This window comes from Ischnura elegans, chromosome 11 (genome assembly GCF_921293095.1).
Source record: "Ischnura elegans chromosome 11, ioIscEleg1.1, whole genome shotgun sequence".
Classification (NCBI taxonomy): Eukaryota; Metazoa; Arthropoda; class Insecta; order Odonata; family Coenagrionidae; genus Ischnura; species Ischnura elegans.
This window is the reverse complement of record NC_060256.1, coordinates 51,121,090-51,138,387: the sequence shown is the minus strand read 5'-3', so window position 1 is coordinate 51,138,387 and position 17,298 is coordinate 51,121,090. Positions and strand designations below refer to the sequence as shown.

Here is a 17,298-nt window from a genome sequence, read left to right as displayed (position 1 = left end):
TTTGGTGTCGATACTGAGTGCATTTACACCGAGGCAAGGCCTCGTAGCAACCTCTCAGGAACCCACAATTTTACTGGGGTCTCGTTTAAATTTCTTTTATTTTTACGGACATTTTCTTTTTATTTTTAATTTCTATGGTAACGATATATAGTGTCATTTTTCAACATTTGTACAGAGAATTTTTTGTGTGTTGAAAGCTTCTGACGCATGTAATTGTCTTAGTTATGGTTAGATTTGTATTTAGGGAGAGTAAAGAATTTATGGATAAAGATTTATGAGCTGTGTTAAAAATTATTAATTAAATGTCATTGGTCGAGTAATTATCGTGGTACACTTGGTATGGATTTCCCCGTAAACTACACGGCTATTAAATCAATTAATTTATTATAGTGGGCGTTTCTAGTCCTTGTGTCATTGAAAATACATTGTCATAGTTGACAATAAAAATAATTTTATTAAAAAATTATAATCAAAAGCTACAGACGGTTTCGGTTTTATTCTCAGCAAGGACACTAAAGGGATATTCCCCTCATAGATTTTACCAATTATGAAGCCAATTAAATTACATAAAATTCAAATTCCTGTTTCTATGATGCCGTACTCGGAAGGATTATGATTCTCATTATTTTTTCATCCAACGCTGTAAACCATATTAGTTTATCATAATTAGCCGTCGCATTGACTGAGTAGAGTAAACTGGGACATGGCTACATTTTTGGTTCGTTTAAACATTGGTTTTCGTTCAAAATCTGTTAATTAGCGCTCAACACTTGTAAGGTATTTTTAATGTTGTTGCATCTATCCCTTACTTACTAACAGTAAGTGATTTAGCCCAAAAGGCTGATTAGGGTAGGTAAGGGTACTCATATTTCGAAGTTTTATCATGGGACGCTTCCGAATGTTTCAACTGAGTTTTGAACCATCTACCCTACGATAAGTGAGCAAGCACTCTACCCACTGCGCTACCAAGTGGCACCCCCATTTTCAGCACGACATCTATGCATGACATTTTCTGTAGGCCTACGTAGGAGTTTATTTTATACTTTGCTATTCAGTAATAAATTATCATCGTTTCCTGAAACGTAAGATTCAACACTTTAGTATGGGAAGTAAACGTGAGCCTGACACGTTGCTCTATGTAGTGGTGTCATATTTGTACTGAAATATTTAAGAATGAAACGCACAAAATTAGGCACCAAAAGTTGTGTAAAATTTTGTAGATATTACATATTCAAGTATATTCACAGTGGTGTAACTATGGGGGAATTAGGGGATTGATCCCTCCCTAAAACCTTAGAGAAATAAATAAAGTATTTAAAACTGTTGTCTAGTTTTGATATATAATGACTGCATTTGCTTAACGTTAAATTTTACGTGCCAAAATGATGTAAAATGTATTTTTAGGTTTGTAGTTTTTCAAACATTTCCCGTTGCCTGTGGGGTGGGGTGTCGCCTGACATCCCCCGCCATCCATCCCAAAGTTTGTTCCTAGTTACGCCTCTGTATATGCGTGTACATATATTTATATCACATTATAATTCATCATATATTATAATCACATAGTAAGTTTTATTCACAAATATTTCTGATTTTTCTAATTGCTAAACTCGTCCCAAATACGTAGCTCCGTATAATAGCATGGTTTTTATTGCTGAAAATATTTGTGAATATATATAGCGTGCAAATCAATGACTTAAATCCGTGTTTAAGGTCCCCGTCTTTCCTAAGATTGTAAGCATGGTGAGATCGGTATAATTTAATCCGGATGCTAAAGAAATCATAGTGTAAAACGACATATACCTTCTGCAACTTTACTGACTGCCACCTTTAGTTACTATGCTTTTTTGCATCCTTTTCCAGGGTGAGAACGTTAGTCTGGTGTGTATGTCACCCAGTGAACGGCATCAACACCCCGATCGTCTGGGTTACTTCTGGACCAAAAACAACGCATTGTTGCCCATGGTCCCAGGAAGGGAAGTTATGGAGGACCTGTACCCATCCGGAAACATACTGCACATCTACAACGCCCAGGTAAGTCTCGTAAACGTTTTAATCGGCTATTTTACTATTTCTTGTAGTAAATAGTTATATAAGAGAGGGAATAGTAGGGAGAAATTGATTTTTGTAAATAGTGCTATGTGCAGAAATTGAATGAAAAAAATAAAGAAAAACTTGGCGGGCAAGGGGTGCGAATGAGTCTTAATTCTGTGCTGACAACTAGTGGAAATTCAATTGCACCGCTAAATACACTGGACTGCAAAAAATAATATTTTCTCGAGCCCTGGTACCATTCCTGCTGATTCACGTAAAATGGCCTCCTATATCCGAATATGACATCCGTTTTCCTCCATCACCCACCATTTTTTGGGGGCAGCCCCCTCTGATTTCATCACTTTTGCAAATACTTTGTAGGAATGAAAACGATAATATTAACATTTATATTTCTTACTAGGTTTTTGAGAGGTGAAAAGTTCTAAAACATGATAATTAATGGTAAGGATGTAGAGTTGGGGGGATTAGTGTCCGTTAATGATTATAAAACGCATTAAAAATTATCAACCTTTCCTTTTGTTCGAATTTTTTCACTTATTTTCTCCATTTTTCAGCTCCCATTTCATCTTCCCCTACCCGAAATATCCCAGAATGATGGAAAAATATATCAACAGCTCATATTAGCAATAATAAAAATATTTAAGAACACGGCATAGAAAAAATAATGAAAATTTGTGCCAACAGTTCAGAAGGTACGCTACCACGCTGGCACCCTCAAAATCACACACGCATAAACAAAGAGAAAAATAACAAATGTGAAGAACGATGAATAACAAAAGTAATTTGGTTTTTGATTTCCCTTTATACACTGAGGTAGAAGTTCCTCATACAAAAACCAGCAGTAGGCCTAATATACATACCAACATGTCCGCATTCAACTCCTCTGAAAATCTCCTCTCCTTTGGTGATATCTTCATAGAACCGTTCCCAATATTATTTGAAACTGCTCCAAAATATTCTATGAAAAGGTCCAGGTGTGAATGAAGGAAATGCATTTTTAGTGATATGTTACACCCTACGGCATAATACGCTGACAGAATATCTCGACATGGGCGACATAATTATCACTTCATTGTCACCCAAAAAGTTCTAACACACGTTTCAGGATCCAAGGCAAGCTTAATTTTCTTTATGATTCAGGTGTTTCATAAACGTCGAATCTTGGAAAAGTTTCCTATTCTGGGGCACACGAGTTTCTTCCTTGGTTTTAGCCTCACTAAAACGAAGACTAAGTTAAAAATTGAAATTCAGCTCCTGTCTTGTCGATTGCTTTCACAAAATATTTCATCTGTCCTAGTTTGATGTGAATATTTTCCGTCGGAACCAGGGAAATGTGAGCGACATTTTTATAACCATGTGTGAAGCTTTCTCGCAGAGGCCAGTTCCGTAAGATGTAATGTTTTTATCAGGCGCGGCTGTAGTATTCACAAAGGAAGCAGTTCAGAAGCAGCAAGAGTAGTTTGACCAAATACTTCGTCAAATTACTGTAACAAGTGGTACAGCAAACACTTGGAGCTTAATCCTACCCCTGACCGCCAATTTGGTAGCCAGAGTAAAATTTATATGCAGTTTTAAGAATTAAAGAAAGAGGTTATTGTTGCAATGTTTAAGTCAATTCACCGCAAACATAGCTGATGCGGTGAGGATGATTTTTACACACGCGTAACTTAATTACTAATTAAATCACATTAAATCACGGGAAATTATATCTCTCAAGCCCACATACTAACATTCACTCGGAAAAAGCCGGAGTACAACTTTCACTGTTTTACACAATTTAAATTTCTTTGAAAAAAGGACCCTTGTCCAGAACACCGAAAGAGTTCACTCTGCGATCATTAGAGGTATACTGAGGGAAGGTGACGACAACTTCAATATACATAATTGATTTGAGAGGCTGATTCTTTGTGGAACTCCGTGATTAAGGAGAAAGAATACTTCTTAACTCCAATGAGAGTATAAAAATATCAATCATATATATCATTCATATAATTAGAAAGTATTACTTTTCCTTTTTTAGCTGCGAAAGCAAGAGAATTGCCGTCCAAGCCTGAGCGGTACAGGCGGAGAGGCCATCGTAGTAAAGTGAATCTTCCGAGCCATTGCTATATTTTTAATTGTTGTTGCTATGTTATGCAGCAAAATATTTTTATGATTACTGATGTTTCTAGTTGTTATATATTTTTATCATTTGGGGGAGGATGATGTGAAATGGGAGCCGGAGATTTTTAAAAAACGTGAAAATTTGCGAAAAAAAATGCAAAATTGATCATTTTTAATGCGTTTTTACACAATTTACTGATACTAATTTCCCCCAAATCTACCTCTTCACCATAAATATTCATTTTTTAGGATTTTGCTCCCCTCAAAACCCCTAGAAAAAATTTAAATGCTAAAATAATCCTTAAATTCCTCCAAATGACCGAAAGGTGATGAAAATTGGCGAGGGGGAGCTCCCCCGAAAATGGTGGGTGATGGGAAAAAACGGAGTTCATGTTCGGGTTTAGGAGGTCATTTTACATAGGAATCAGCAGGAATGGTATCAGGGCCGATTTTCATGCCTTCCAGTGATATCAAGATCGTTTGTGCTCTTTGTCTAATTTCTGTTAAAAAAAATACCCCTTGGTCTCTAACCCCCTCGTGTAATGTTTTTTTCTTTTCTTTTTCTAATCTCTAAATTTGATAGTAAATGATTACTATCAAACTTTATTTTGTACACTACATTTCTTGCATATGTATTTCATGTAGTCTTACGTATACATATATTAGTTGCCGAGACACTAAATGAATTTAACTGGTGGATAAAAAAATTAAATTTGTCATCAGAGAAGAGCTAAGCTGTTTTATATGGTGTTTCTTTCGGTAATGGTAATTTGCGACGCTCCAATTCGTTCTTTACCTTACTTTCGTTAATACGTAATTTGTACCTGGCTTCGTAACTTACTGGTTATGTTACTGACTTGAGTTGATTAATATAATAAAACAACCGTGAGCACTGATGTTATAGCGGCCACAACTGAAATGTCTTATTTTACTAGTCTCCATTACTGCATCATATTAACAGGAGCATTAACATGGGAACACTTACCTTAGTCATAATAACAATACACCACTGAATCCATTAAAGTTACTGTGTAGCGTACGTAATTTTTTTTGGAACTAGCTCAGAGGGCAGCACTAACGGTAATGCATGAAAATAGCTGGCCCTATCCATAATTTTTACTGCAAACAACAGTGATTTCCAAGTGATATACATTCTCCATTGAAGTTTAAAGAATTATATTGAGCCATATGACGGCTTTATTAGATAAATCTCTCTAGCAAACTTTCTCATTTTAAAAATTGTTGCTCTATTTTATCACTTTGAAAGCGTTTTGACTTTTTCATTTTGTTGAAGTATCGTTTCGGCTGTTACTTCCGAAATGCACGTAATTTTCTGGAGAAATGCTTTCGTTCGTATTTAATTACCGTTTTATAAGTATCCATATGGAACATATGCATATAAGTGTGTTTCAGTACTTTTGATGAGAACCTTCCCTTACGTTTTCGAACGAGATTTCAAGTGATACAATTTTTGACTTTTCAATTTCATGAATTTATTCATGTTTTTTAACGTGTCCATTCAATTTTTTATGGATTTTGATTTATATTTTTATATCGTGGCATAAACTTTAAATGAGGCCTTTGGATGTTTACATCCTCTCTTTGAAAATATTCCTTTAAATAATTTATGGACGAAATTTCGTCCCATAAAATATTCATCTTCCGGGAAAAGTTCGATGCGTGACTTCTTACTGCACGAAAAATCCCGTGGCGATGCATGGTGTTCCGTGGTTATAAATTATGAATGCGAACGCATTGATATATGGATAAAATCTCTCGAAAAATATGCGCGCGATGGATCTAGCTTTTATAATTCCCCTCCATTTTGTATTTGGAGCTAGTCGCGAACTAATTAATCAAGTATTCCGCATGGATTATGCATTAAATGTCGTCCCACGAACGTTAAAAAGTCCTAATGTGAATGTTCAGGGCGGACCTAGTTGCGCGATGATACCCTGCTTGGTGAATTATTTGCTCTGGTTGCGTCTTTGCTGTCGTGCGGTTTCGGTCCATCGTCCTGTTCCGCCCCACTGATGAAGCTCTTTTTGCTCGACCACTGTCAATAAAAGGCCCGCATTGTCCGCTATCCCACGTTGCAGTCGACCACATTGGATTCTCCCCTCAGTTTTGCCGCATCAGTTCCGGTAGTTTAAATAATTGAAGATTCCCCTTAACCAAGTCGTCTGTCGCCACCTCAGTCGCTCCCGGGATATTGTACCGGATGGAAATGAGGCCGATGATACAAGGAAAAACGTAGACGAAGCGGAAAGGCGGTATGAGAAGATGTGTTCTTCTTATTGGGGATTTTCGATCCCGTGGCCGCGGAAAAAGGGAATCCCATTTGTCTCAGTCTGTCCCGCGTCTATAAATTTTGATCGATGCTGTTGTGTATACGTATTTGGGTTCCAATGACGAGGGAAGAATAGGAAAGTTTTTAAGTCCTGAAGGATATCTCTCCCTCGACTTTTTAAACTTAGTATCTCGTACAATGGAGGGAGCAATGGCTTGATATGAGCTGAAAATTTATAATAAAATGGCTTAAAAAAATTGGTATGCAACGAAAGAAACGGCGCTAGAGCATTTGAGTGCGTTGGAAGCCAAGGGGAACAAATGATTTTTTCTCTCAACAGAGTAAGGGAAAGTTAATTGTTAGAATAAATACACAAAAACCTGGTTGCCAAGGGAAACAAGTGAGTCTCTGTTCTGTACTGACATCCAGTGGAAAATCAAATGCACTACTGAGTATCTAATTGATCTTGTTTGTTTTCTATACCTTATTTCTGTACCTATTTCTGTATACAAAAGAGAAATCACTTGTACCCCTTGGCTCTCAACCTACTCAAATATTATTCAAGGTAAACAAGAGCTTGATGAAATGAATGAATTTTGTTACCTATGAAACCGAATTGCCAGCGGTGGACAAAGTCAGAAAGAAAAAGTCAGTAGAAGAGTACGGGCTAAAAGGGGATTTTACGAAAGGAATAATCTACTTTACAGCTAAAAACAAGTGAAGGAGTGAGGAAACAATTCGTGAGATGCCACATAAAGAGCATGTTCCTCTATGAGGGCTAGGCGTGGACGTTGCCAGCTTGAGTTTTGCCGCATCAGTTCCGGTATTTTGAATAATAGAAGATTCTCCGTAACCACGTCATATGTCGCCACCTCAGTCTCTCCGAGGATGTATCCGATATTGTACCGGAGTAATGAGGCCGATGCTACAAGGAAAAATGCAGACGAAGCGGAATGGTGGTATGAGGAGATGGGTTCTTCTTATTAGGGATTTTGATCTCGTGGCTAAAGGGAATCCCATTAGTCTTAGTCTGTCCCGCGGCCATACTTTTGGACCGCTGCTGTTGTGTATCCATCTTTGCGATCCAATTATTAGGGGAGAATATGATAGCAGTCCTCATTGAATCGTGCTGCAATTATATCGCTCCCTCTACTTTTTTAGCGTAGCATCTTCACCACATTTGCATTATTTTATCTACATCTACTTCACGCGATTAAGGTAGTTATAGTGGAATCGGTTTAAGTAATGTTCTCGCGTTACTTATTATTAACACAAAGAAGTCTCCAAAAAAGGCATTTATAGTTAGTCAACTAGACCAGTTTCAAAACTGCTTCCAGCCTTTGCATACTGAACTGTTGACGAGACACCTTGACTAAATTTTCACAATCTAAGTGGTAAATTCTAAAAAAATATATTTATTTTTACACAAAAGATATGTAAGACGCATGTAAAAGACTGGAAACTAAATACATTTGCGTAATTTAGGCGAAGTCAGTGTGGTGGTTCTCGTATTGCGATGTTGGTACCAGAGATCCCGGCGGCCTCTTTGCCAGTTAGAGGCAGTTTTTCGAAAAAAACTTTCTTATTTTTTCATGAACTTATACTTTCCCGTACATATCTAGGTTCCTTACAAAATGTTGCTTCTAATGAGTGCCGTATCAACAACGTCTTGTTACAAACAGCTGCGTTAGCTCGGGAAAACCGTATTTTTCTATTAGAGTCCATGTTAAATTGTCCTAATTTTACCGTCAAATATCTCAAAAACGGTCCGCGGGATTCCCTTTTTCCTTGAATCATTGAAAGTGCGTTTTTTATAGAATATGTGACCAAAGTTTCATCAAATTCTGGCTGCTTTTATCGAGGCGCTCTAACCACGTTAAATCGCTCGAACTATTATACTTCATACCCTACAGAGGACGTGCTCAAGTCCCTCCCGCCAGAAGACGTGGAGGGACTTTGGCGCGTCCAACCCTTTCTAGTGCAGAAATATTGTGTCACTGATATTAATGTCACTGTTACTTTCATTCACAATGCCATCCATAATGGCACCAACAATAAACTAGTGAAATGCGTCTCTATCTATCTCTCAGCCTGATTGAGGTCTCTTGAGGATGATACCTCTTATTTAATTTTTTTTCTATATAGTGTAATCGTTTAAGAACTGTACCAGTTGAGGTAGGTTAGCATGTAGCAAACTGTTATTATTATAATTTTTGTTGCTGTTGTTACTAGTATTATTTTTTGAAATTATTTCCTCAGCATGCGTGACGGTGGTGGATACTAAACTGCATCTTCGTCCGTCTCTTCCAGCAATCCGCCACGTATTCCTGCCACCTGGTTTCAGGGGCGGCGGGTATGGCTGCCCGCCCCAACAGCTACTCCGTCCGCGTGGCCGTGGTGGACCCTGACTCGGTGCCCCTGTGTCCCGCCGTGATGACGTGGGGCGTTCAGTGGCCTCGCACCGCCCCCGGTCAAAAGGCCCTGGTCGACTGCCCCTCGCTGCCCCTCCTCCGCCCCTCCGTCCCCGCGTCGGATGGCGGCCCTTGGGCGGCCACCAAGACTGCGCCCCCGGAGGCCCTCGGCTGGAGCTCGGTGGAGGCGGTGGCGGACCCGGGCGGGGGCGGGGAGGCGGGCCGCGAATGCGTTCTCAAAGACGTTGGGGTGGCCAAGTGGGAGGAGCCGGACTTCTCCGAGTGTCTCTACGAGCCGGTCGTCTCCATCAGGGACCGGGTGAGTACACTCATGCGCTGTATTAGAGCAATAATAATGATTATAAGTGCTGTGCAAGGTTTGTAAAACTCAAACGAAAATTGGATTCGAGGTTTCCACGGAGTTTCTCCACATTAGTAACAGCTTTTGGGTATTCCTCCGCGTAGTGTTGTCTTGTAAAATGTGAACAAGTCCTACCCCCTTTCATCTTCCTCTCAGTTAGGCTACCTGAATGTCATGTCGCCCAATTATGATGAAATTTTCTTGCTGTAAACGTCGTTGAGAATGTGTAATCTTATCTACCATTTCCGAAAACTCAATATTTTAACCTTTCTGAGTTTCTTCTAATTCACTTTCGTCTTTGTTAGTTGTGATTCCTCAAAGTCACGTCGTCGTAGTCCACATGAAGGCATTTATATTTGAGCCCAGTGCTTGGTTGGTGAAAAACGTCGCTAATAATATCTAATTTTTCCTACCATTTCGTAAAACTTAATAGCAAAATGTTTTTGAATCCATTCTTATTCAACGTCGTCATAAAAGTTGTGATTCCTGAATGTTACGTCGCCGTGGTCCACATCAAAGGCATAAATGTTTAAGTGCAGAGCTTGGTCGGTGAAAGGAGCCGATGACAGTTCCGAAAGTGAAAGGAGGTTTGCTCTAGGCTCATCTTCCTCTCCCAACAAAGTTGTCGCGCGCGGCAGAAATCGCCTTTCACTTGTCCTTACTCCATTTTCAGTTTTCATGATACTCTCCTTTGCCTGCCTATATAATTTGACTGCCATTTGATTTCCCTTGACCTTCTGACCCTCTTACGGACCTTCGCGTGACCTTTCAATGCGTCACACCGCATTTATGTTCCAGAGCTGAGGAAAAAGACGTCCCAATATGAATAAAGACTTATGATTCAGCCAAAAAATGTAGGATTAAGTATATTTTTTTATTGAATGGCAAAACCTATCTTGGTAGGCAATTATGCTTGTCACGTCTTTCAATATAGAGAATAAACTTCGAAATATTTTTGTTTTGTGGAATATTTTATGGTAAGAATTAAAATTATTTGTCTCCCTTCGTTTCAGCATCTTATGAAGAATTTATCAAACCGGAATTTTCTCAATTATAATTTTTAATGAGGCTGCGTCTTTCGTTAATATTCATATTTTTCCGAGCTCCATTAATAATGTTTACCCAATAAATTGTAAAATGCCATTTCAAGGATTTTTCTAATAGATATATGTACTTTCATTGGTTATTGTTGGTCATGTAATGGTTAATAACTATGGAATTAAGCGTTTAAAAATCTTTTAATGCATTATGCACCATTTTCTGAAAGAATAACTGCCTCCAAGACAGGATATGAAATTTCTGTGACTCATTGTCTTACATTTTCAATTTTTGAACGAGAGGAAGAGAAATCACAAATTGCTGAACTTGGTAGGTGAGGAGAGAATGGTTCTAGATGCGGAGGACACAGCCGGGTTTGGAATGAGTGATTATTGCGCGCAGAGGGGATGTTAAAAACTATGTTGGAGGTAGAATATAGGGCAAACGAGGGAAAGGAAGAACGGAAATTGGATTTAATGAATGAAAGAGAATAGGCTTTGTTGTGAAATGAAGGAGGAAGTCCAGTTTTGGAGGGTAGACAGGCAGGATTAGTCTGCAAAATACTCCATGTAAACCTGTTTCAATGGATAGAATACTTGATGCTTAATTTTCCGCGCTACGTTTAATTGAGCCCGAACGTGTCAAACGCAACCTGTTTCGACACTACTCTCTTCTACCCTTGATCATAACACAGTAAGTGCTGAAATCGTTTTGGTGAAATAACCGCTCGTGAAAAATTACCAATTTGTTTTATTACTCTTACAAAACATAACGATATTCTGCCAAGTTGAGTGAGCACCGATTGAATAACTGATATGATGATTATCATATCAGTTATTCAATCATCATATCATCATCATTAAATAATTATAATTTATCGCGGATTACGTAATAAATAAAGTTAGAAAGGATTATCTTTATTGGATATACTCTATTTTATCAGAAATAAAATTTAAATATGTGCTGGATCTCATTAATTCTATTGATGTTAAAACTTTATCGTTTATAAATAAAATCTAAAAAATATATATACATATCGTAAAGTGAAATATAGGTACCCCGTAGGTAAACCTGAGTAGAGGAAACCATCATATCGATGGCTTAGTTCTAACAACACGTATCTCAAATTCGGCCGTTTTCAGATAGGTATCTTAAAGAAAGTGTAATAACATTAAAAAATAAAATACATGCAAAAAGCAACTATTTGTTTGAAAATGAATGCTTCTTTTTCAATTTTAATAACTTTTGATTTTTAATTTCAGGGCAAAAGTAAAAAAAAATATCTTTTTTTCTGCTCTCCTGAAAAGTTATTTTTGAGATACGTGTTGTTAGAACTTAGCCGTCGATATGTTAGTTTAAAGCTGCAGCTGGTGCATATTCATGAATTTATTTTAGATAAAATAGAAAAAAACAATTTACATATTCGAGTGCATGGTGTGTCCTGTACAAGATTGAAATGTAGAAAAAAGTTATTAATTAATATTTCTTCTTATCTTTACAGTTCCGTAGACTCACCCTGGGCTACGAGACCACCACTCCGGTCGCCACCCTTCAGCAGTTCTCCGAGTTCCTCTTCTCTCGCTTGTCCCCCGCCCGCCCTGACCTCATGAGGGACCCCTTCCCCCCTCCCCCGCCCCCCTCATCCCCTCCCTCCTACTACCCCCCGCCCCCGCTGCTCCCGGGGGAGGGCGAGCCGGGGGTGGATCTGCTCTCCGAGGTGCACACCTACCTGTCTTTGGGATCCACGACCCGCGTTGCAGAGCTGGCCGCAGCGTCACCCATCTTCTTCCGGGGCGTTGACCTTCTCATGCGACATCGGCGGGCCATCAAAAGCTTCCTGGTGAGTTGCTGCATCCGTTAGCATTGCTGGCAATCTCTTATTCGACACTCCTGTTACCTATGGCGCGACGCTGAAGGCGATGACGTATTTTTCAATATGGCCGACACATCGAGGAATAGTGTTGCATAGCAAGAGAAACTAAACGAAAGTTCGAACCAGTAAGATTTCAATAGTTTTGTTCCCAGGATTAAAATGAAGAAAGAAAAATTTCCCTGGCGATATTTAAGTCTTTGGTGACAAGATATTGTAAACGAAGTAAGCGCTAATGCCAGATCAAATAATTCAAAGAAAAAAGTGTCAACTTATTATGATTGAATTAACCACATCCTTTACATCCTAATTTGACTTATGACTCCGATGCTTTCGTAAGTGGTGGCCGAACATTTTTATGAAATATATGCGAATATTTTTCTTTAATCTCGCTAGGGCAAACCTACCCCTTAAAACAAGGAAATTGATCATCTTTATATATTTGGTCAATTCACTTTATCATCATCATTCTTCGGTAGTACTCATTTCTTAAGGAGGCCAAGAGGAAGGCGAATCTTCTCGTGAGGGCTCGGAGAGGGATTTCAGCCTCGCTCCCATACGCGAAATACGCGATGTGAAACTCTAAAAATCGTCTCTGCTATTGCTTGCTAGGAAAAAACAGGCAACGCATGTTATCTTCAATTTATTTAACTCAAAATAAACCAGAACCAGGGAGGGCATTAGGAATTAAACGAAAGTTCAAACCAGTAAAATTTCAATAATTTAGCTCCCAGGTGTAAAATGTAGAAACGAAACGAAATACATTTAAACCCCGGGAACTAAACTTTTGCCCCGTTCAAACTACGTTCTTTTTACGCCGGTTAGCCCCGATCATGGTTACAAAACGAGGTGTGAACGCAAGTTCCCGTTAACCGTGGTTGGGATTCTGACCACCGTTTTCCGGCCATGGTTGGCGGTAGTTCATGCGTGTGTGAACGCAAGTTGGTTAAAAGTTGGTTAGAAAAAGAAGAAGGCGAAGCAGCAGCGAAGTGGGATAGGAGGAAAGAAAACAGAAAATAAAGCATTCGAAAAGGAGTCGGCCGTTATTGCGGAATTATATTCGTCAGAATTAATTCTAAGGAAAGTGTTATTGATTCATTCCGTAATTTGTTGTATATTATGAGATTTTAAACCTGATTTAAGTTATGCGATATACTATATAGTTCGTAGTGAATTAGCTATTAGCTCGTATTGTGTTGTTACGGACAGATTGATTAATCTATATAAATATTTTGCTAGAATTATGTAAAATGTGCGAAACTACGATAATAAAAATCCGAAGGTCACAATTATTTTAATGTTTTGGTAAGAGTTCTTTGTCCCAGTTTGAAAAAGATCACTTATGTTCATCCTTGAACAAAAGTTCTTCCCATATCAATATAAAATATCAGGCTAACGGCTAGTCAGTATAACTATATAAAATAAATGTAGAAACGTCGGGTGATACTACATATCGCAAAAAATACCACGTTCTATCTCTTTTTTCATAAGTTAAATTTCATCGTCATATTTCTGCAAGTTATTCGTCCACATTTGAAGAAGAGGTAAAAGAGTTTTAATTTACGGTATAGCATCAGATTGGATCATGTCCTTTGTCAAAATCAGAAAACAATAATAGCTAAGAATGTAATGCAGCGAAAAGTGTATCTCCATCCCAAATCACAAGTGTGTCTCAATTGAGGCTCAAGTCGCAAGATTAGGTCCTCGATTTTCTTCACCTACATCAATGATTTGTCAACACATTCAAATCAAGGGCAAGGAGTACTAGTATATGTTGTTGATATCAGCCTAATTATCACTAATATTCGCTTTTATTCGTAGTAAATAGAGCAGTCGAAGAATGCAAGCCACACTATCGATGAAATGATTAGTTGGACGAACACATTTAAATTACCTTCTTCGTAGCAAGGAACAGTGATTGTCGACGCTGGAATGCAATTTTTAATTCATAAGTAGCTCATAATATGCACATCGTTGAAAATCATTGCAATTAACACAAGAACTTTTCCCTGCACATTCTCTATTTCCTTTCAACAGGTTATTCGTTCTAGTAGATTCATTTTTCACTTCCACTTACTTTACCACACATCAGATGTCGCCAGTGTCTAACCATGGTTAAGTGTGAACGCACGCTAGTTCTGACGTCATCTTACGCTGGTTGAGAATAATGGTAATGTGAACGGGGCATAAGGGTCTAAACGAAATCGGAGTCAAAACTACTTCGGGTCGAAACTAAACTAAAACTCTGGGAAAAAACGAAACGTAGATAATGTTTCGCACCGGAGGGATCACGCGCATCCCCTTCGAACAGTTTAGTTTCGACCCACACAACGGGTACTAAGTATGGTTGAATGAAGTAGAGGTTCGGCCTACCGCCATTTGATGCGTAGGGCAATCATAATTTTACCACAAACAGGCGAACGGTGAACCCAAACTGGCTTTTTAAGCTCTTTGTTTTAACCTCTCTTCTGTATAATGGGTCGAAACTATTCCCTCTTTTCTCCCTCCACTCAACTTTTGGGATCAAAACCTAACTATGAGCAGCAGAGTTTCAATTAATTTAGTTTAGTTCGTGAGTGTAAAATTTCGTCCTGGGTAGAAAGTAAACTCCTTGGAGATTTTAATTTCGTGTGGGAACGAAACTGAACCTAGGCGTCGTATTTTGGTTTCCCTCCGGGTCGAAACGAAAATCTTCGTTGTCGAAAATCTGGTTGTGATCACGAATATTATAAAAGAGGTTCCTCAAGTCGACATCGAACTGTTTTGCCACCAACCGCCTATTTAAATGGTCTTGCGGAAGTCGTCACAAAGTCGTCAATGTGATGGGTACGAATATTAGAAAAGAGGATCCTAAAGTTGGCTTTTAAATGTGTTGTCACAAAACGCGTTTTAAGATGGATTTACAGAAGTCACCACTCGTGTAGCTGAAGGAAAAAATTGATCCGAGTTTCACGGGGAAATAAGGTATAATTAGGGGTGTTAACCAGAATTTACGTACATGATAATATAATCTATCAAATTCATTACTTTTCATTGCTATTCCTCACCATTACTAGCATTATGCTGTAAAATATTGGAAAAAATGTGGATCGCATTGCACTCATCACCGCGCCGCGGATACTTTTGAAAACCGTTTAAAAATACGACCGAAGTGGCAACAGAAATCAGCCTTCTTTGGGATGGAATTTGTTCTCCTCTATGCAGTCCCCTTGGAAAAACTCCTGAGAAAAAAAATAAAGAACTTAATACGTAAAGTTTTTGACGATGGAAATGGGATGCACCTCTAACAATGACACGAAATAATATAAGACATCGGCCTTCTATGTAATAGAACTGGGCCCCCTCTATGTAGTTCCCTTGGTGAAGGGTTCCGTTCTTCATTTATCCAAAATAAATCATATTTCTTTTGTTTTTGGCTCTGTGCCCAGCAGATGGACACCTGCGTTAGAGTGTCTCAATTCATGTTCACTTTTGGGTTGGTACCCAAACTTTGGCCTCCCATGGGCCCGTAATGGCTAAAAAGTTAGGACACATTTATATACAATTGAATTCTTTCATATTTTTACTGTATTATTGTGACAAAAAACATCGTTACTATCTTACATGCCCTTATGCATTAATATATTGTAACCATCATGATTTATAACCCTGAAGAAGATACATGAAATATATCGAAACATTGGCAAACGATTTTGAATATTAACCCAAGACGTTATTCGTCATTAAATTATTGAGGCCAAGAAAAAGAAATCGATTTGTATAACGCATTGCTGTATCCACATAAATTCTTTGATTGGATTGGTGTTATTAAGAAACTGTTCGAGTTCCTATTCGTGAATTCCTTATGAATTATGTTCCTTTGTGAAACGCTCCAAGTACCTTCCCAAAGTTGACCGAATGGGATATTTTTTATTTAGACTGGAATAGATTGTTGTCATTCCATTGCGTTGAGTTCGTTCGCAAGAACCAAGCCGGCTGCGTTTTCAGCGGTCAAATTTTGAAATTTATGCTGGCTTCGGGGCCACCACCACGTGGGTACTCGAATCCGTGGAACGAATCGGCCCGAAGCCTTCCGAAACTTTTTTGAGAATAAAACGGAGAATGCAACCCTGATTAACATACTTATTGCAAAAAATGGACGCAATGTTTTCCTGGCATGTTTTCCCATATGCGTTCGTTCTCATACGAATCGCGCACTCTGTTTAGTTTGCAAGGCCTTCGCTGGCGATTTCCGGGTATAGATGCTCCTGTCTTGTTTTACACTGGCTGCAAACGTGCTCTGTATTGCCCCGAAAATTAGGTTCGTTCCCAGGGGCTCCCATCATGAGCAAGTTTTCTTCCTATCCTCACGTTTTAATCAAAAATGCAGTGCTGTGTGCAAAACAGTGGTCCACAAAATATTTTTAAAACGCTTAGGAAAAATTCTTTTGTAATAAGGGCATCGTGTTGACTACTACCATTCTTTTGACCCATAATCCGTTGCGGTCATTATTGTTTGTCTCAGGGTAATTAAGTAAAGGCTTAAGTTCAGTTTCTTAATGATGATTTTTAGTTGGAAGTGCCAGTTTCTGATGAATATTTGGGTTCATACGGAACATTGAGTATTTTGTTAACATTTACCAAGTACGTTCGATCAATGCAAGTCGATAAAAAAATTATCAATATAGCATGAATCAGTTCGAAAAAAAATATAATAATCTAACAGTTATTAATTCGGCCGCACCGTGCGCAAATGAATGTTTTTTTCACAAAAAAACATTGTGCTGATTGGAAATCATGAAGTAGAAGTTCAATGTGAGTTTCCGCAGAAGAAATATACAGTGGTTAAAATTAATCCCGGGTGAAGCCCTCGAGACCCCCATCGAACAAAATTCTCGAAGTGCGAGGTGAAGGGAAAGGATTTAGCCCCTCTAAAATGAATGTGTGATATTCACTCGACCTTGGCTTAGTTTGGGGTGAGCTCGACCCTCATTTATGAGAACCAACCTACGGATTGAACCATTGACTTTATAGAGAACCACTGACTGAGACAATTAAAAGGCTCTATTGATTGAGAATGTTAAAAAAGAATGTAGTGATTTTATATGAATTCTCTCAGTACGTGTATGTGGTGAACCGGGAAGGATTCATATGAGGCAGTGAGAAGTAAAGATGTGTGAGTGACCAGAATTAA

The 17,298-nt window shown here is 38.5% G+C and overlaps 1 protein-coding gene across 1 annotated transcript in view; it reads left to right on the top strand.

The window, feature by feature from the left end:
* Positions 1-17,298, top strand: part of LOC124167632 — a 481,758-nt gene that overhangs the window by 397,478 nt on the left and 66,982 nt on the right. The window contains exons 11-13 of the mRNA XM_046545612.1: positions 1,861-2,031; positions 8,756-9,175; positions 11,757-12,095. Coding sequence (XP_046401568.1) covers positions 1,861-2,031; positions 8,756-9,175; positions 11,757-12,095 — 930 coding nt within the window. The remainder of the gene's footprint in view (positions 1-1,860; positions 2,032-8,755; positions 9,176-11,756; positions 12,096-17,298) is intronic.